General features: G+C 45.0%; 1 protein-coding gene across 1 annotated transcript in view; it reads right to left on the minus strand.

The window, feature by feature from the left end:
- Positions 1 to 17989, minus strand: part of PDCD4 (programmed cell death 4) — a 47470-nt gene extending 29481 nt beyond the window's left edge. Inside the window, exons 1-2 of the mRNA XM_073684735.1 lie at positions 17902 to 17989; positions 5882 to 5950 (exon numbers count right to left, since the gene is read on the minus strand). Coding sequence (XP_073540836.1) covers positions 5882 to 5924 — 43 coding nt within the window. The 5' untranslated portion in view covers positions 5925 to 5950; positions 17902 to 17989. The remainder of the gene's footprint in view (positions 1 to 5881; positions 5951 to 17901) is intronic.
- Positions 17990 to 21972: the final 3983 nt, after the last annotated feature.

The following is a 21972-nucleotide window of genomic DNA, read 5'->3' on the forward strand; positions in this document are numbered from 1 at the left end:
AGTGTGTGCGCGGTGTCTGTGCGATGTCTGCGAGTGTGTGCGCGGTGTCTGTGCGATGTCTGCGAGTGTGTGCGCGGTGTCTGTGCGATGTCTGCGAGTGTGTGCGCGGTGTCTGTGCGATGTCTGCGAGTGTGTGCGCGGTGTCTGTGCGATGTCTGCGAGTGTGTGCGCGGTGTCTGTGCGATGTCTGCGAGTGTGTGCGCGGTGTCTGCGGGTGTGCGCGGTGTCTGTGCGATGTCTGCGGGTGTGCGCGGTGTCTGTGCGATGTCTGCGGGTGTGCGCGGTGTCTGTGCGATGTCTGCGGGTGTGCGCGGTGTCTGTGCGATGTCTGCGCGGTGTCTGTGCGATGTCTGCGCGATGTCTGCGGGTGTGCGCGGTGTCTGTGCGATGTCTGCGGGTGTGCGCGGTGTCTGTGCGATGTCTGCGGGTGTGCGCGGTGTCTGTGCGATGTCTGCGGGTGTGCGCGGTGTCTGTGCGATGTCTGCGGGTGTGCGCGGTGTCTGTGCGATGTCTGCGGGTGTGTGCGTGCAGGCAGACATAGGCCGATGTGACACTACTACTCCCATCGGCCTATGTCTGTCCCCCGTCCACTCCTGCCAGCATGATCAGCTCGATGGGAGCAGTAGTTCCCATCAGCCTGATCCTGCTATATAAATTGCCCTACTGTGTCCCCAATAAATGTTAAATACATGTCATTGGTGGCCAGTGGTTACCTACAATAAATTAGTTCATACATTACCTGTCCCCGCCGATCGCCACCTAAAATAAAGTAAAAAATAAAAAACTACACCTATACTCACCTAGACACCCAATTCCCCGAAGCCATCGATCTCCTGTAATAAAATATAAAATAATAAACCACAACCTTATCCTTACCCCTCCGTAGTAGTCCACGAGTGTCCCACGATGATCTCCAGTTTAGAGCAGCCACATAGAATGTGACCGCTCTGAACCGCTGCCGCCGCTAGAATGACGGGGCCGTAAAGCAGCCCCGTCATTGCATAAGCGGGTTCGCCGGAGTTCAGGCAGCGCTGCTCCGGTCAGCTCCTTTACGGCCCTGCTGTATCGTGAGAAATTCCCACGGTACAGCAGTGCCGTAAAGGAGGTCTCCGGAGCTGCGCTGCCTGAATGCACTCCGGTGACCTCAGTCAGGGGCTCCCGCTGCCGGGAGCGGACGTGTTCCCGGCAGCGTGAGCTTACAGAAGCCATGCACAGCTGTCACCATCTCCTGTGCATGGGAGATCAGCGCAGGAACGTGGACAGGTAACTATTTTTTTTTTAGTAAACTAAGAATTAAATAAAATGGTGTGGTTTATTTCAAATAAATTATTTTTTTCTGGGTGTAGTGTGTGTTTTCTTTTTAACACTTTGTAGGTTAGTAATGGGGGTGTCTTATAGACGCCCATCATTACTAACCTGGGCTTCATGGCAGCTGGCGCTGACATGAACCCCACCACTATTACCCCACTGCCACCGCACCAGGGCAGCGTGGAAGAGCGAGGCTAAGTGCCAGAATTGGCGCATCCTATGGATGCGCCATTTCTGGGGCGGCTGACGGCTGGTGTTTCTAGCCTGGGAGGGGGACAATATTCATGGCACCCTTCCTGGGCTATTAATATCAGCTGTCTGCCTAGCCTTTGCTAGCTATTAAAATAGGGGGGACCCCACGTCATTTTTTTGGGGGGGTCCCCCATTTTAATAGCTAGTAAAGGCTAGGTATTCAGCTGGGGGCTGATATTAGTAGTCTGGGTAGCTCTGTGGGTATTACCCCCTTCCCAGGCTTCAAACATCTGCCCCAGCCGTCTGCTTAACCTCCGCTAGAGACTAAAATTAAGGGGAACCCCACGCCAATTTTTTTTAAAATAAATCCTTTATTTTAACACTAAATGACAAGTACAGTAACCAACACTGTCACTGTACTTCATATATATGTGACTGACATGTTTCTATCTATCTAATCTATGTATGATTCTCTATTCCTTCTATTCTAAATTGTCGGGTACAGATGCTGAATTGCCGGCCGGCTTTTTTAAAGAGACGGTGCACGAAAACACTATTATATTTTTTAATAAATCCTTTACACTAAATGACAAGTACAGTAAGAAACACTGTCACTGTACTTCATATATATGTGACTGACATATTTCTATCTATCTAATCTATGTGTGAAGCTCTATTCTTTCTGTTGTAAATTGTCGGGTACCGGTGTATGCCGCTGATGAAAATGGATGATAGTAATGTTGTTGTTGTATGCCTTATGTTTATGAGTGACAGTTTTCCTGCTATATACCTGCATGTCATAAGAATTTAAATTAAAAAAGGACCATGTTAAATTCAAATCTGTTTTTTTTAAAATTTTTACCGGTGTTTGGTATGCGTTGGAAAAGGGGTAGTCTTATACGGTGAATATATCCTAAACTCTATATTTTAAAAGGAAAGTAGGGGGGTCGTCTTATACACCAGGTCATCTTATACGCCGGAATATACGGTAATCGTTAGCTCAGGAGAAAGTGTTAACGGGGACAAGGCAGCTGATACCACTTTGTCGTGGTGATTATATTATAAGAACAGACTGGTTGCTTTTAAAGCGGGCTGGTGTTTGAAATCATTGTCTCCTCCTGTTATCTATGGTTCTCTCCAAGGGAAAACATGCAGGCATCATTCCTTTGCATCCAAAGGGCTTTACAGGCAAGGACATTGCTGCTTGTAAATTTGCCCCTTAGACGACCATTTATTAGATCATCAAGAACTTCTAAGAGAGGTTCAGTTACTGTGAAGAAGACTTCAGGTCACCCAACAAAGTCCATCAAGTGTCAGGATTGGACTGCAGATGACGGAAGGGGAAGGGAATAATTTTCTCTCGAGAAGTCCCCTTCATACTGTTTGGGACATATGGAAGAAAGCTTGTCCAGAGAAGAGAAGGTGACGCTGTGTCTGCCGACAGTAAAAGCCTCCTGAGTCCACTCGTGTGGGGGCTTTTCATCAAAGTGAGGGGACTCATTCTTTATTTTTAGGCAAAATTGTGAGTGTGATCTAAACATCCTCCAAGAGCAACTTCCCCCATCATCCAGGAGTAATGTGGTGATGGACAATGGGAACCATGTCACAAGACAAATGTTGTAACCAATTTTTTTACCTAGGTAAGAAGGAAACATCCCCAAAAGATAACAATATAAGTATGTATGTGCAATGTAGAGCACTATTCAAGCAGACAAAACATAATACACAAAAGGGAAACATTGAAATTTTGGGTCCATGGCCAGGAAACTCCCCAGAACTCAGTCCTATTGAGAACCCGCCATTAATTCCTAAAAAGCGACAAACAAAAGTCAGAAATTGTGATAAACTCCGAGCCCTGATTAGACAAGAACGAGCAGCCATCAGTCAGGATCTGCCCAGAATACGATATCCAGCTGCCGGGGCGAAGGGCGGAAGTCTGGAGAATAAGGGGGCAGCGCTGGGAATATTGAGGCTTCACAGAAACTTCATGGATTTGTCAGTAACTAGAAAGATTCCTCTAAAAAGATCAAAAAACACTCAAGCAGCAAAATGTGAAAACCAAAATTTGTGTCAGTCTCAAAACTTTTGGCCACAATTGTACACTCTAAAGTTTACAGCTGTGGCCTAAAACATCCCTACTACACCCCACCCCACCAGTGATTGGCAGCTGTGGCTGAAGAGGTTTTCCCATAGAACTCATTAGATTAGCAACAAATGTCTGACCGGTCTCCGATTCCCGGCAGATTGCTGGAGATCAGTAATAACTCATATATGGGAGATAAAGGGACAAACTAATCTAACAACTAGATTCAAGCACCCAGAGGCCTTGTTAAACCTTCCCCCTCAATGTGTCTTACTTGAAAACACAAGTACAAGGGAACATACAATGCTGCTGGCCCCTAGAAAGTGTAAAATATTTTGCTTTGGTACCTTATGGGCAAACCCAAAAAAGCACCCGCTCCCAGGGACATGTGTGGTCGTAATCAGTTACTACAGCATCCTGCAAGGCCCCCTCTAATATTTTATATTATATACATACACACACACACACACTTTACATGAGCCAGAATCTAACGTATATGTACGTTAAATACTTATTTACAAAATTGAAAGTGGTCTCCTATCCTGTGGACCGGGGCTCACACGGCCACTGCTCCATCCTACAGGGTATTTTCAGAGATCAGTGGATTTCCCTGCAGTCGGACCCCCATCTATCAAAGCTATCATCCATTCTGTGGATAAGTATTAACTTTCAAAGTACGGAATAACCCTTTAATAAAAATTTAGTATCCTCCATAGTCATAGTGACCCGCAGAAAAAAAGATAATTTTTACCACACAGTGAATGTCATGAAAGTGAAATCTGCGTAATAGAGAAATTGTATACTCGGTGCCTCATGATGTCATGCGAGGACTAGTTAAATGCGTAAATTTATGTCAGTGGTAGAACATTGATACATTAATACGCCTTTCCTAATGTTTATTCCCCCCACGTTACTGTCGTTGTGTTGTTCACAATCTAAACTCAGCAATAAGTTTATCACATGTGAACACAAGTTACAGATACGGGGACGGCTCACAATCAGCCGTGTGAACAAGCCACCAGGTTTCCCAGCGTACAAGTCCAAGGAACATAGATTAGAGAAATCAGAAAAGTTACACAATGTTACATGTAAATAACATACTGTGTTATGCAATCAGACAGGCTTGTCGGTTGTAAACCGCACATCGGAGGAGGGGGATAAGAACTGAGGTATGAAGGAGACAGATAAGGAACTGCAAAACCAGCAGGAACTGGAAAGCAGCCACAGAAAGATCGGTGACGAACCGGTGTAGAAGACAATCAAAGCAAGCGCTGAAAAACTACAGCCCGGCATGCACAAACACAGCGCTGCTACCTCCACCATGCACACCCATGGTCCCGCACAAACTCACACATACACTCAGTGTGCACAGACACAGGTACATACAGCACCCCTGAACACACACGCACCGTACCCCTGAACACACACGCACCGTACCCCTGAACACTGACACAATGAGTACCGATTCCCTGCAGGAATGTATGTACAGTCTGAAATACTCAAAAAAAAAAAAAAAAAAAAAGGGTGTCGCCAGTCTTTAAAAAAAATAAAATAAAATTTAACTCTGAAGGCTTCCTGTTCATAAAAAAATTAATACTTACTCCTCGCCGCTCTGATCTTTGTTAATATGGCTGCAGTGAAGAAGTCAAATCAGTACCACATGACTGCTGTAGCCAATCACTGTACTCAATGCTGATGTAGACTGCAACAGACTGTGAGCTCAGTGATTGGCTGCAGCGGTCACATCACATCTGTATGACTGCTCCCATGCAGTTATACCAACAAATACCAGAGCTGGCAGCAAAGAGCCGACGCTGGAGCCGCTGCAGCGGGGAGAGAGACTACAGCTGTGCTTATGGACGGGAAGCCTTGAGAGAAAATTAAATAATAATACATATAACTTCTAGAAAAGGAGAGAAGTTAATTTTTCTAGTCCTGGAGAATCCCGTTACCACAATTAATGTACACAACATTCAGTTCAAATCTGTCGCACACACACACATCACGCGTTTCAATTTATTCCCAATTCTCTGATCAGAAGTCACAGCTACAAGCAGCGCTGTGTATAAATCACATCTATGGCAACATATAGGCAGTCCTAATCCTATTTTTTCCTTTCACCAAGATTGGGACTCTGGGACAGTATTCAGCCACATGATATATAATACATCCTGTGCAATAAACCTAATACATTCACCCTGACCTTTATTACTTTACCTGGGCTTAATGAGCCAACAAAGTCATCACACCTAATGCTAAATGAAGCTTTCTGGGAGATTTCTGCTGGGAAACACTTACCTACTAGATTAGCATTTATTTCACTTTGGTGATCTACTTCCATCGTTACTTCCACTAGGATCAATCACCCTGGATAAAAAAAATAAAAAGTACAAACGATTAGGAGAAGTAACAGAATACAAAACGCAGATGTGAAGGGACGCAAGTTGTCACTCTATATATCTGTATAAAAATCAGTGACAGGCTCTGGATATATACAGCGATTTATTCTTTTATTTGGAGGGTTGGAGGGGTGAGGGAGAGACCTATTGAAGGGAATCTGACACCAGGTTTTTGCTAACCCATCTGAGAGCAGCATGACGTAGGGGCAGAGACCCTGATTCAAGCGATGTGTCACTAGTGATAATCTCCGGCTGATAAAACTGATTTTTAATCAAAACTACAGCAAGCAGCCCGGTAAGTGACACCATCGCTGCAATCAGGGTCTCTACACCTTCATTATGCTGATCTCAGATTAGGTGGCAGCAAAAACCTGGTGGCAGATTCCCTTTCAGTTTTGAAGTGACTTTGGGGGACCCATATAATGGAAACCCCCCTACCGTATATTCCGGCGTATAAGACGACTTTTGAAGACTGAAAAATCTTCTGTCTAGTCTGGGGTCGTCTTATACGCCGGTAATGCTTTTGAACTTTCAGAAATTGACATGCGGGGATACTCTGGGGGTGTTAATAAGCTGCCGTGGCCGTATCCCTGCCATGTCGGAGTTAATATAAGGTGGAGGGAGTTAAAATACGGCGGCGGTAGGTCCAGACAGTCAGCGCTTCTGTGCTGAAACTGACACATCGCTGCGTATTCCCAGCTCCGGACACAGCGCAGGGCTTCTGTGCCGACAGCTTTCACTTGTCACAGAAGCGCTGCGCTGTGTCCGGAGCAGGGAAGTTCGCATCGCTTCTGTGACAATATATGAAAAGCCGGCAATTCAGCAGCGGCATAAGCCGGCACCCGACAATTTAGAATAGAAAGAATAGAGCTTCACACATAGATTAGATAGATAGAAACATGTCAGTCACATATATATGAAGTACAGTGACAGTGTTGGTTACTGTACTTGTCATCTAGTGTTAAAATAAAGGATTTATTTAAAAAAAAATTGGCGTGGGGTTCCCCTTAATTTTAGGCTCTAGCGGAGGTTAAGCAGACAGCTGGGGCAGATGTTTGAAGCCTGGGAAGGGGGTAATACCCACGGAGCTTCCCAGGCTACTAATATCAGCCCCCAGCTGAATACCTAGCCTTTACTAGCTATTAAAATGGGGGACCCCCCAAAAAAAATGACGTGGGGTCCCCCCTAATTTAATAGCTAGCAAAGGCTAGGCAGACAGCTGGGGGCTGATATTAATAGCCCAGGAAGGGAGCCATGAATATTGGCCCCCTCCCAGGCTAGAAACACCAGCCGTCAGCCGCCCCAGAAATGGCGCATCCATAGGATGCGCCAATTCTGGCACTTAGCCTCGCTCTTCCACGCTGCCCTGGTGCGGTGGCAGGGGGTAATAGGGTTGGGGTTGATGTCAGCTTATAATGCCAGCTGACATCAAGCCCAGGTTAGTAATGGAGAGGCGTCTATAAGACACCCCCATTACTAACCCCATAGTCAAAGTTAAAAAAAACACAAACACCCAGAATAAAGTCCTTTAATTGAAATAAAGACACAATTCTTTATTGTTCTAAATTAAACCATACTTACCATCACGCCCATTCCAGCTGAAGCCAACGATCTCCTGCAATAAAAGAAAAATAATAAACCAACATCATCCTTACCTTTCCATGGTTCCCACGACAGCTTCAGCTCTGCTACATCGAGATGACAGGCTGGACCGCAGCAGAACGCTGCCATCCAGCCTGTCATCCCGCAGACACTGAGAAGCTCAGGCATGCTTGCGCTCTGCAGTGTCTGGCTGTGACGGCATCCAGATGAGCCGACAATGAACTCAGCTCACCTCCTAGACGTCCGTCACTGACAGCGTGGGAAACTTCTACTGCGCATGCGGGGAGCAGGAGAATTTTCCCACGCTGTCAGTGACGTGTCATCCCGCAGACACTGAGAAGCTCAGGCATGCTTGCGCTCTGCAGTGTCTGGCTGTGACGGCATCCAGATGAGCCGACAATGAACTCAGCTCACCTCCTAGACGTCCGTCACTGACAGCGTGGGAAACTTCTACTGCGCATGCGGGGAGCAGGAGAATTTTCCCACGCTGTCAGTGACGTGCATGAGGTGAGTCGAGTTCATTGGACATGATCTCGGCTCATCTGGATGCCGTCACAGTCAGACACTGAGGAGCACAAGCATGCCTACGCTTCTCAGTGTCTGCCGCATGGCAAGCTGAACGGCAGCGTTCTGCTGCGGTGCAGCCTGTCATGTGAATGTAGCAGAGCTGGACCGGTCCTGGGAACCATGGAGAGGTAAGGATGAGGTTGCTTTATTATTTTACTTTTATTGCAGGAGATCGTTGGCTTCAGCTGGAATGGGCGTGACGGTAAGTATGGTTTAATTTAGAACATTAAAAAATTGTGTCTTTATTTCAATTAAAGGACTTTATTCTGGATGTTGTGTTTTTTTTAATTACTTTACTAGAAATTCATGGTGGTCATGTCTAATATTGGCGTGACCCCATGAATTTCGGGCTTAGGGCCAGCTGATAATGCCAAGCTGGCCCTAACCCCTTTATTACCCAGTGAGCCACCGCACCAGGGCCCTGGATGAGTTGGGTACAGCGCCAGAAGATGGCGCTTCTATGAACGCGCCATTTTCCGGGGTGGCTGCGGACTGCAATTTGCAGCGGGGGGGGCCCAGAAAGCTTGGGTCTCCCTGCGCTGCAGATTCCAGCCCCCAGCTGCCTAGTTGTACCTGGCTGGACACAAAAATAGGGCGAAGCCCCACGTCTTTTTTTTTTAATTATTTCATGAAATAATTTTAAAAAAAAAGGGCTTCCCTATATTGTTGTGTCCGGCCAGGTACAAATAGGCAGCTGGTGGTTGGGGGCAGCCCGTTCCTGCCTGCTGTACCTGGCTGGACACAAAAATATGGCGAAGCCCACGTCAACATTTTTGGGAAAAATTAATTACAAAATTAATAATAATTTAGGGACTGCATCTTTATTAACCCCTCAATTGTCATTTAGTGTTAAAATAAAGGATTTTTTAAAAAGAAAATTGGCGTGGGATCCACCATCATTATAGTCTCTAGCGGAGGTTAAGCAGACGGCTGGGGCAGATGTTTGAAGTCTGGGAAGGGGGTAATACCCACGGAGCTTCCCAGGCTACTAATATCAGCCCCCAGCTGAATACCTAGCCTTTACTAGCTATTAGAATGGGGGACCCCCCCAAAAAATGACGTGGGGTCCCCCCTATTTTAATATGTTTATGAGTGACAGTTTTCCTGCTATATACCTGCATGTCATAAGAATTTAAATTAAAAAAGGACCATGTTAAATTCAAATCTGTTTTTTTTTAATTTTTACCGGTGTTTGGTATGCGTTGGAAAAGGGGTAGTCTTATACGGTGAATATATCCTAAACTCTATATTTTAACAGGAAAGTAGGGGGGTCGTCTTATACACCAGGTCGTCTTATATGCCGGAATATACGGTATTTTAAAAACCGCACTCCCCAACATATTCAAAACTGGTGCTAATGATTCAGGTGCTTTTCATGAATTAACGCCAAGTGGAATATCAGGAATGCAAACTTATATTATTACCATTAAAATGTTGGTAACATCTGAGCAGGCCCCTATAGAGGTCAGACTCTACGGACATTACTAAGCCTTGGATTGTAATGGAAAACATCAGGACCACACAATCGCAATCTCAGGGTGACACCCCCCCCCCCCAAACACTTGGTTAACCATCTAGATGCCACTGTTACTATTGTCACCAGCATCTAGAGGGTTAAGTTTCCATAAATCGGTGCCAAAATGGATTGTGGCTGATGCAGCAGGGTCCCGGCTATAGTGACTAGCTGACAACTGCTGCCTCTTTACCCGTCAGGGGAGGCTATTCTCTACATCTCGGGTCAGTAAAAATGCATATTGGTGGTCATTAAGGGGTTAAAACGATACCAGTCTTGCAGTAATCAGATGAGAATTTCAGCTTTGAAGTTATAAGCAAATTAGCCAGGAAGTGCATTGGGGGCGTGTTGATATATATTCAGAGTGCATTGACACACCCACAATGCACTCCCAGTCTAATTTGCATGTAACTTCAAAGCTTGTTATCTCAGACCTGGCACATTAGATTACTACAAGACAGGTATTTTTTTTTTTATTGTTTTTTTTTTTTACATGCCTATAGTTTTGTTAGTAAAATCGTCCTGACATCTCCATGTCAGATCACATTTTCACCTTGATGTACTCAGATTTACTCTCCCTTAAAGAAGTCCTAATTTGTGTCTCCCGGATTTCTCCCGTGCCGCACCTGCACCCCTTTCTTCAGTCACTAGAAAAGCTTTACTTTCTGACTCCTTTTCGTGTGCACCTGATGACATCTTTCCGGGCGTGAGTAATCTTGCAGCCCTCGATTTCAAGATCTTTTCTGTTACAACCTGTCAAACCCAAATATTGCATCATCCTGTTCTTTCCTTTCCCACAATCCTCTGCTGCTTGTACAGGTCAAATCTCGGAGATTGTAATTATTCAGCTTATATCTGCGGCTGGTCCAGTCTATATGTGAAACTGTACAACCCCCGACATTATTAAACATATGTTCTGTGCATTTTAAAGCAGCAGAGAGGGGCACAATTGTCTGCAGCAAGGTAAGGGTGGGGTGTATAGGGGACCCCCAAGTGTCACCCCGGGGGCCCACATACACCTGTGGGTGGTCTTTTTTTATATAATATAATAGAATACAATACATTTCATTCTCTACATGGACACACAATCTCAGGTCGTCTGTTTAACCAACCAGTATCAACTCAGATTTAGGCAAATACCCAAGAAAGAAGCGGCAAGTGAACTAATGAAGGATCTGGCAGTTGTGTGTCATATTGCACATCGCCGTTTTATGGTAGGATTAGCGTCCTCGAGCCCACGAGATATACAGTCCATACTGTCAGCAGGGAATTAACATTTAAGACCCAGTTAAGCCACTTTTTGACATTATTATGTCTTGCTGGCCGCACCACATACATGAAATAACCAGAGTCTTACTACATAAATAAATGTGTCGATCATGAGCCGTTCATCTGGCTTCTATGTAAGAACAGCGCCGTTCTGTAAAATAGGGAGTATACACTTGTTTTATGGAGTGGAGCTATACGAGCTGTCAGACAGCTACACGAGTTTACAGCAGCTCAAATATATTTTCTATATTCAGCAGTTACTAAATATCTAACACCAACTAGTGATGCAGCAATCTTGAAGGTAAAGATACCAAAACAGCATTGGGAAAAATGCCCTGCGGACATTGCAAGTGGTCTACTCAATGCTTATGGAGGTGATAGAAACAAATGAGCGCTGTATCTTCCCATTTCAGTCAGTCCTATAGACTTTTAAAGGAGCGGCATCGCCGCCTACTCAGCAGCTGCTCCATTCAAACTTGCCCTCTCTGATGCCATGCATTGGAAAGGACCCTGGTTCCCCCTAGACTGAAGGGGCTACTAGTCAATGCTGGACCCTCAGTGATCAAACAATTGTGACAGTTACATGCACTTCCAGATATAAACTAATCACCTGCTGCTGTTGTGGAGTTAGTCTTGCCAGAAGCGCTGGCACAGAACTTGTTGTTAGCGAGTGACAGCTTATTCACCGCGTGCACACTCACACCGTCCGTGTACGAATCAACACGTATATCACTAGATGACATTGTTTTCTCTTTGCTCAGCAAGTATGAAAAACATGGCAGAGGCCTGAAAACACGTGGCAGGTTTCCAGCAAACGTGTCAGGATATTGACGTGCAGTGGAGAGGCCTCCGCTGTCACCGAGAGGGTCATGGACTTTACAGGAGGGAGCAACACAAGGATGAGACACAAACTGTTACATAATACAAGTAACGCTGCAAACACACCACGGTGGAACAGGTTACCGACTATAAGAATGTATTATATATATGTGCATAATTTCCTGCTAAAATGCACTAAAATTGTACTAAGACTGCATCATTGGGACCCCTACCAAAACTGAATGGAGCTGAAGTGAACATGCGCGCCTCTCTCCATTCATTCCCTATGCAGGAGATAGGGGAATGATCTCCAACAGTTCTATAGACAATGAATGGAGGGGAGCTTTGCAGGCTTAACCCCTGCTCCATTCAGATGGGGGAGGAGGGGGATATGCAAAGCCCCTTTCTTAGGACAGGAGTTGCAGCAGCCAGACCTTCAGTAATAAAGTTATTCTTTATCCTAAGGATAGGAGAAAACTTACAATTTTAGTGCAAACTTTTTAATATATTAATAAGTATACAGGTGAAAGAGCAAGAAAGCTCCAAGACTTGTAATATCGTATTGATTTCCCGGTGTTCCATCACATAACAGAAACCATAAAACATTGCCACAGCTCATAGGCCTAAGTTCAGGAAAGTTCACAAGGCTTTGGACAACATGGCGACTTGTGGCATTCAAAAGCAATTCTCAGACAAAGTCACATAACAAAAACATCTTTGCAATTTGATGTTGTGAGATCAATTTCACGCCATGATTTCACTGCTTCAAAACATCAAAAAAAAAAACAAACGAACAGGTCATATAGCAGATAAATCACATGCAAGTCGCAGTCGCATGGCATGTGACTCATGTGTGACTTGCATCTAACAAGGGAAAATTTAACAATTTAACAGTTTTGGAAACATTGTGGCGCATTAGTTTACAATGTGGCACCCTAGGAAATCATTACACGCAATGTTACAGTGCTGCACTACCATCGCCTAAAAGGATGAAGATTCACCTAGATAAAATCATGGCCTGTTTTTGCCTGGGATAAACAACACAAATAACCCGATTTTGAGAGTGATCAGTCAGTAAGACATTAGACTACAGAAGGTTAGGTGCACACTGTGCTTGTTGTCAATGACGGTGGATACACCCGACAGATGTCACAGACTATACAAATAGAATCCCATTGCAAAATTCATGCTTGCTGCACTTTCCACATTTCTTTTAGCGGTGACCTTTATTTTCTATACAGTTAGCGGTATTCAGGCGCCTTTTGCCTCCGTCAGATGAATTAGGGCCTTTGGGAATGTAGAGGTATACACCAGAAGCTTATAGGTTCTGCTAAATTCACAGATGCAGAGCTAAGTCCTTCCTTGTGCATTATTGCATTATAGATGAAGACATTATGGAAAAGGAAATAAAATGTCTGCTGGCCAATACAACCCATGGATCTAAGTCTCCCCCACCTTCACAATTCACAATGTAATGTCACCCTTCACTGTCATTCATCTCCTGCAGTTTGGGAGGGGGACGTTATCTGTCAGCTCCTGCTATTGTCCTACTGAACAGCCCCCAAACTATTAGGAGACACACGCTGTATGCTAATGAGCACATCCATGCTCAACTGATTGGACAGAGAGAAATCACATGGTACTCCCCATCATATTTTTTACATGGCATGAAGTCTGTTTCATGAGTTCCAGTGGGTTCACTAGCACCCCCGTGGGTACGTTCATTATTGCACCTTAATGGTTTTGCAGCCAGCCTGTATGACAGGCACATCGTTATCCGCTCTTCTAATCCCTCATTAACATAAATGCATCATTACATTCACAATTTATATTTATAGCACGTGGTAATCCATGCTCATGGCTGCTAATACCAGAGGATCACCTGTGCTAAAACTTTCAAACTGGTGTAAAGTGAATTTAGAACATTTTTCCTTTTCCTCCACAAATGCTTGTCTGGAAAGGAGCAAAAATTTCAACAAAACACTTCCAAAATTTTGTAAAAAGCCTTCCCAGAGAGAGCGTTGTTACGGCTACAGAGGGGACTGACTCCATATTAGAGGTTGTCCAGGTAAAACAAGTTATCACCTAGGGATAACTTAGGGCACGTGCCCACAATCAGGAATAGCAGGGTTTTGGACGCAGCTCGCCTGCGCTGCATCCAAAACGCAGCGTTCTACATTACAATCACAGAGGGTGGGATTTATAGAAATCCCATGCTCACTCCGCTTGTTTTTGAAGTTGCGTGAACTCACCTTCGGTGCGGGTTTACAAGCCGCAGCGTGTCAATTTCTATAGCAAAGACACAAGTCTCCGCTGCAGATTTTGAAGGACTGAATGTCATTGCATGCGGTGGATCCGCATGTACTGACAAAACAAGGGCGGCATTAGAACGCAGCCTTTTGGACACAGCGAAAATACGCTGCATCCAAAGAGCTGCTGGTTCCTGATTGTGGGAATGTACCCTTACTGATCGTGAGGGCTTTCAATTGCTAGTTACAAAATGGCACAGAAGGTCAGACACCAGACGGCCACTCCATTCATTCTCTATACGGCCCCTCAAGGACAGAATGGTGCAGCGGCCAAGCATGTGCACTGCAACTGCCTCCTAATGGGGATAAAAGCTTACCGTTTTGCTGATCGGTGCAGGTCCAAGCGGTCAGACCCTCTCAGCAGGACTGAGCCCTATAAACTAAAAGGCATGGCTATAATAACATAGTAACATAGTCTTCCTTCAACCTTAAAAACTAAGTTCATCTAGTTCAACCCATAGCCTAACATGTTGATCCAGAGGAAGGTAAAAAAAAAAACCCATGTGGCAAACACCAAGCTCCACATTGGGAAAAAAAATTCCATACTGACTCCATACGACAATCAGACTAGTTCCCTGGATCAACGCCCAGATGGATAATGACAATGTGATACTGATTAATATGATATCTGATGTGAAGGGATCTGCTCAGTGGCTGTTAAATACTCACTTAATGAAGTTTTCAGAAATGAGGTCTCGTGTGCTCCAAGGAGGACATGGGGGCAGGGTCTTCTTCTCTGTTCTTTGGCCCCACCACCAGCCTCGTCTGTTTCTTGTGGAGGTCACTGATTATTCAGTGACCTGCCTCCTTTCTAAAATTCCGAGTTTAGAGCCGAAATCTCGATCCGCACATGCGCCGTTATTTTATTGCAGTCCTGCACACAGGACACTGACTCCCACTGTGCACACGCCGCCCACATAATCATGGCGGTAGCGCGGATTTTAAAAAGTAGGCAGGTCATTGTTTCTTGTGTAGGTCACTGATTATTCAGAGGAGGCTGGGGGAAGAGGGGGTGGACGAGAAGAAGACCCTGCCCCCATGTCCCGCACACTGGAGCACAGAAGACATCATTTTCTGATAACTTCATAAGGGGAGCATTCAGCAGCCACTGAGTGGATCCCTTCACAAGGTACCATATTAATCAGCATCACAGAGCCATTATAGCCAGGCCTTTAGTTTATAGGGCTAAATCCTGCTTGGAGGTGTTTTGTTGTAATCTTTGCCCCCATGCCCCCCCCCCAGCTGGTTTATCTCAGCGCTGCTGCAGGTGACTGACAGGTCTCTCCCATAGTGACAGACCTGTCAGTCACCTAGAGCGGCGCCGAGAAAAACTCACCAGATCATTAAAGTATATTTTTTTGGGAAACAGAGTGTTTCGTACAAAATGATACCTGGCTGCAATCGTATAACCAGGCTCTGAGGCATGCTGCCTGCGGTTTGGGCCGCATGAATCAGGTGACAGGTTCCCTTCAATGTCTACGGGTGTATAATGGGAGTCAGAACAGCTCCTGTAGGTGTAATGTGGAGGGGGCACATACTTTTCTCCATATAGTATGGATATAGGAGTCTGGTACAGGATGGACATGTTGGGGCTTGTAGTTGTATTACTCGATACCAGTTCCCTAATGGCGTATCTCCATCCTGTGGTTGTACAGATTAGCAGAGGATGTGATATCCCGGAGACATGCCCTCAGTGTGCCCGCTGGTCACTTCTCCCCATACAGATAGACTGTATATAGTGTACATCCCGCCTCTCTCCAGCTGTCAGACTATAACACCCAGCATCTCCTAACAGCATGTGTACACTGGGAGTTGTAGTAGCTAAAGCAGAATGTGGCAGACGATCCAAAGATATACAGGTAAAAATCAGGTAATATCAGACTTGCCAGACATTTCCCAGTACAAAACAGGGAAAGTCGGGCAAAACAGTCCCAAAACGCAATGGGCATTTCCCTAAATCTGTGCAAGAAGAAACTGAAGAAGACGACTGCAGCGTACGTGAAACAAGAGCTGAAATGTGGCTGCTGTGGGCAATGACTTTTTCACTAGTTTTTACAAATCAGCTGTAATTATTGGGGCTCATTTAGTAAGACAGCTGACAATGGCGCAAACCGGCGAAAGCAAAAAAAAACATGGAGGGGACCAAAAATAAGACGCCATTAGAATACCAAGGTAGTAGCTTCTAAACTGAATTTACAAACGAGATTATACTGCATGGCATGCTGGCAGATGTAGTTCAACAAGATCGGAAAAAAAAAAAAACACACCTAAACTGGCATTATCACCTTCCCATTGTTAATGTACTGGTACTTATGTCCGGTGTGGCTGTGTTAAGACGGCTCAATTGCCATTATACAGCCGGGATCTGCTTCTAAGGCCACGGCCACTATCAGTATTTGATCGGTATTTTTTCTCAGGAGTGGGAGCCAAAACCAGGAGTGGGTGATAAATGCAGAATTGGTGACTTGTTTCTATTATACCTTTTCTCTGATTGTTCCTCATCTGGTTTTGGCTCCCACTCCTGAGAAAAAATACTGACCGAATACTGATAGAGGGGCTGTGGCCTAAGAGTAGGGATAAGAGTGAACTCTGATCATGGCTGTTTAACTCTTTAAAAGCCACTGTCAATCTCCAACAGTGACATTTAAGGCACAATCTTGGCCAAGTGTCTGTCTATTGGCTCCCTGCAAAGTGATGGTGGGGTGCCAACGGGTAACCATGGCTTCGGATAGCCTGCTGATTGCCCCCATCTCGGTCCTTCTGAGGATCAAAAACAAGTCGAGCTTCATAGGAGAGCGGGATACTAGTTATATTCAGCAATAGTGTTGTCCAACAGTGTATAAGTGACTGGACGATCATAGGTTCAAGTCCCCTAAAGGGACTAAAATATAGTGAAAAGTAAAAAATATATATTTTTACATTATATATTAAACTTTTTCATTATATATAATTTTTTTAACTGTGCGGCGCAGCGTGCAAAAACTACACAACCCACAGCAGGGACAGAAGAGTGACAAAGTTAAGGGTCTCAAAAAAATGGCGACAAACAATATATATATTTTTACGGAGTTCTGGATTTTTCCACCACGTGGTTTGTTCTCGCTGAGATCCGGGGGGATTAGTTTTACCGCATTATTTTCACCACACAAATGCGAAACACAAAAACTGGATTTTTTTTTTTTTTTTTTTTTTTTTTTTTTTTTTTTTTTTTTTTTTTTTTTACCATTTCACCGCACTTGGGATTTTTTTCCCCCCGTTTGTCAGTACATTATACAGTAAAATGATCGCCGTCCTTCAATATTTCAACTCATCCCGCAAAAAAAGACCAAAGTCCTGGTGCAGCGATGAGGACGGAAAAACGGAAAACTGGCAGCTCTCCGAAGAAAAGGAAAGAAAAGAGGAAAAAAGAGAAGAAGAAAAAAATGGACGCAGCAAGGAAGGGGTTAAATGGTAGATGATTGCTGGGACTTGTAGTCCCACCACTGCTGAGCTCCCGGATTACAGACATGTGTATACATAACAGGCTGATATATAGCAGTGACAGGATATCACAGGCACACCCCCTCTATACACACAGCACTGGCTGCAGCCCCTCACTGTGCAGCCCCTCACTGTGCAGCCCCTGACAAAGGAGCCCCTCACTGTACAGCCCCTGACAAAGGAGCCCCTCACTGACTGTACAGCCCCTGACAGAGGAGCCTCTCACTGTGCAGCCCCTCACTGACTGTACAGCCCCTCACTGACTGTGCAGCCCCTGACAGAGGAGGCCCTCACTATGCAGCCCCTCACTGTGCAGCCCCTGACAGAGGAGCCCCTCACTGTACCGCTCTCCGCACTCACCTCGCTCCGTTTCTCTCCAACTCTGTTTTTGTTTTGATCCTTTTTTTTTTTTTTTTCTAACTCCCTCACAAACGTCTGCCCAGCAACAATGTCACATGTCAGAGGCGGAGCCTGATTCTATTGGTGGACGTTAGAAGGTGTGACGGGATATCCACCAATGAGCTGTCGGAGGCTGGGTCTATGGGCGGAGAGAAGGAGGGGTTTGTTTGTTGACGTGAAGGCTGTGAAAAGGCGGGATTTGCCGCTGTGACTGGAGAGGGAGGTGCCGCCATTTTGTGTCACGCATGACACGAAGCCTCCACCCACCGTCTCGAGCTTCGTCTCCTCAGGTTGTTATTCACACGTGCGATGTCTAACACAGGAAGAGGAAGGAGGTTTTTGTCTTTTAAAGCAGCATGAATACACGTGTGATTAATGGTGACGTCTTCACTCACATTCGTGAGGAGAATTTACCTCAGATTTTGGCTTAAATGATTTTATTTAGTAAATTCTGTCTGCCATTACCGCAGATGAACAAGAAGTTACCTCAGACGATGCGGCAGCGGGCACTTGTCTGGATTTGGGGCGGGGGCGTAGATCTGTTTTTTTCCATTTTGGGGTTTTTTGCTGCTGCTTAATGATGGTAATTAACATTGATATTTATTAAAACTTAATCATTTTTACGTTTTGTTTTTAGTGCCCCCATCGCTGTTTTTTTCGTAGTTATTGATACCATTTTGGGGCGCATGATCCCTTTGGATTTTTTTGAAGATTTTTTTCTCTTGCCGTACGGGTTAAATAATTTTCTATTTAGTTTTACAAACACGAGCGATAGCAAAACAATGTTTTACATGGAGGAAAAGGGGAGGGAAGGCAACTATTTATAAAGAGGAACTTTCACCGGGCTCCTCATGTTGAGCCTGGCAGGCAGGCGACGTGATAGCAGGCAGGCGATGTGATAGCATCTGCAGAGAGGAAGAAAATGGTTGTTGGGATTTTTTGTCACCACTCCTTTGTGTCGATATTACTATCAGCAATGAAAATATTTGGCACCTAATGAGTTAAAGGGGTGCTCCGGTACCTTAAATGTCCTTTCTAAATATCTATTTTTACACCCTATTTTACACTCTTGTAATTCACTTCTCCCCGTCCTGATAATCCCTAAATGTTTTTTTATTCACTTCCTGTGACGTTTTGTTTGCGAGGGTGCGGTGATAGAAGCAGTGTGAGTGACCTCAGCCCCCGACCCTCAGCTTCTAGCACCGCCCCCTGATGACAAGTCGTTTGAGGGCAGCCCTAGAAGCTTTGGATCGGCGCTGATGTCACTCTCACTGCTTCTATCTCGGCCCCCTCCACAACATGCCGTTTCACAGAAGCAGGGAGCCAGCGCTGCACTCACCTCTCCCACAGTGTCTATCAGCACCATGGAACCAGAACATCTTCAGTGGGCAGCAATGACAGAAACTGCAGTAAGTAACTGCAGCGCTGACCTCTGATCACGTCCTGTTCCAGGAGGGGAAGTGATTGCAGCGCCAGACTCCTATTACTTCCTGTTTAAAGCTCCTCTCAAATAAAACATCACAGGAAGTGAAGTAAAAAAAAATATTTAGGCATTAGATAGGGAGAAGTGCAGGGTGTTGTGTAATAAAGATAATTACAAAAGTGATTAGGGGGTAAAAATAGATATTTAGAAAATAGATTTTAGGTACCGGACCATCACTTTAATTTTTGTGAAGGCCAAGTGGGTGTTCTCACACAGTTTTCACTGAGGGTGTGTCCTTCTCCCTTGTATGATGCTGACCAATAAAAAGGCAGGAATATAGCAGAAAAAGAACACGTCCCATCATAGCTTAGAGAAGGATTCTCAGTGTGTGGGATGTAAGGATACATCTCTGATCTTTTGGTCTAACCTCCTGCATGATTAGAAAGTGCTTTGAGTAAAGCACAGATGACTTGCGCCCTATGGGGAGAGAGGCAGCGTAGTAGAGTTTAGCTGTGTCGCATTACAAACCCTTCTATCAGCTCTCCTCTCAACACGGTGACCTCTGCTGTTCTGCCCCTCTCCCATACTGCCTGTCTGCTTTGATGAAAGCTCAAAGCATCAGTATCATGCTTATGTCTGTTCTGCACAACTTGTGCTCGCTCTGAAGTGAGATCAGAGAAGGTTCTCATTGCGTCTCACACAGGAGGAGCCCAGAACAGGCAGGTTACTCCTGTGTGAGATGACAGCCGGCTTTGTTCTCACTGAACATCTATTACAAGTTGCACAGCAGACATACAGTAAGTGATCACTGACACATCCTCAGATAGACAGTGTGGGGGAGGGGCAGGACAGCAGAGGTGACAGTGCTATAAGAAGAGGGTCTCCTGACAGGCATGCCTGTCAAGCTCGGGTCAGGAGACCCTTGTCCGGTCCATGCATTACATCGCAGTCCGTACTAAGGCCAGTTTCAAACAGCCGTATGAAAAAATTGTGACTGTTAGGCTGCGTGCCCACTATGCGTTTTTCAAGCGTTTTTGCAGTGGAATTTTCGCAGCGAAAACGCTTAAAAAACGTTTGGTAATGCGTGCCCCATGGTCCCCAAAGATAATCCACATGTGCTGTGCACATTCTGCGGAAATTTCCGCTGCAGATTATCATTTGGGAAAAATACGCAGCATGTCCATTAATTTTGCGGACACGCAGCGTAATTGCCGCCATTGACTTGCATTGACTACATGTGCACATGCGGATATTAAGCGATTCAATGTGTGGATGGTACCCTGGTTTGGAGAAGAGGGGACTCTCCTCCTGACCCGGATACCATAGTACCTGTAAAAAAAAAAAAGAATTAAAATAAAAAATACACATTATGCTTACCTTCTGATGGCCCCCGGTCTCCTCTATGGTGCGTCCTGGCTTCCCAGCAGCTCGCAATGGTGTAAAAGGACCTTCCATGATGTCATTTAGTCAGGTGACTAAATGACGTCACCGCAGGTCCTTTTAGACCATCGCAAGCCGTACAAGACACCAGACGCAGCGGAAAAAAGACCGGGGGCCATCAGAAGGTAAGTATAATGTTTATTTTTTTACCATTTTTATTCTTTTTTTAACTATTAACCCCTTCGCAACCTTGGGGTTTTCCGTTTTTGCATTTTTTGTTCCCAGAGCCATAGCGTTTTTATTTTTTGGTCAATATGCCCATGTGAGGGCTTATTTTTTGCGGGACGAGTTGTACTTTTAAACGCCATTACTAGTTTTACCATATCATGTACGGGAAAACAGGAAAAAAATTCCAAGTGCAGTGAAATTGCAAAAAAAGTGCAATACCACAGTTTTTTTTGTTTGTTTGTTTTTTTAGCACGTTCACTGAATGCTAAAACTGACCTGCCATTCTTATTCTCCAGGTCATTACGAGTTCATAGACACCAAACATGTATAGGTAAAGTTTGCTAAAAAAAAATGGCGCCATTTTCCGAGACCCGTAGCGTCTCCATTTTTCGGGATCTGGGGCCGGGTGAGGGCCTGTTTTTTGCGCGCCGAGCTGACGTTTTTATTAATACCATTTTGGGGTAGATCCGATGTTTTGATCGCCTTTTATTGCAATGTTGCGGCGACAAAAAAACGTAATAATGGGTCAAAAGGGGGGTGATTTAAACTTTTATATTTTTTTACATTTTTTTTATATTTTTTAAAACTTTTTTTTAACTTTTTGCTTGCTTTTATAGTCTCCATAGGAGACTAGAAGCAGCAACTGTCCGATCGCCTCTGCTACATATAGGTGATCAGCAGATCACCTGTGACGCGTCCCCTGGGCTGTGGGGTACCCGGAGCCGGGCCGGTAGACGCTGGGGGTTGTAGTCACTGTGGCTGTGACCCAGGGCGGTCAATCCAAGGCGTATTTATATATATGTATGTATGTATGTATGTATGTATGTATGTGTGTGTGTGTGTGTGTGTGTGTGTGTGTGTGTGTGTGTGTGTGTGTGTGAATGTCCGACTACGCCACCTGTGGAGTGCTGTTAATAGAGACCGCCGCTGCGGAACAGTCCTCTGAAGCCGGTGGTATAGCAGCAAGGGTAGTATAACTCCCCACAGGAAGAGTGTAGCTT

The sequence above is a fragment of the Phyllobates terribilis genome, unplaced genomic scaffold (genome assembly GCF_046119375.1).
Source record: "Phyllobates terribilis strain yellow unplaced genomic scaffold, ASM4611937v1 Scaffold_5__5_contigs__length_657084704, whole genome shotgun sequence".
In the NCBI taxonomy this organism is placed as follows: Eukaryota; Metazoa; Chordata; class Amphibia; order Anura; family Dendrobatidae; genus Phyllobates; species Phyllobates terribilis.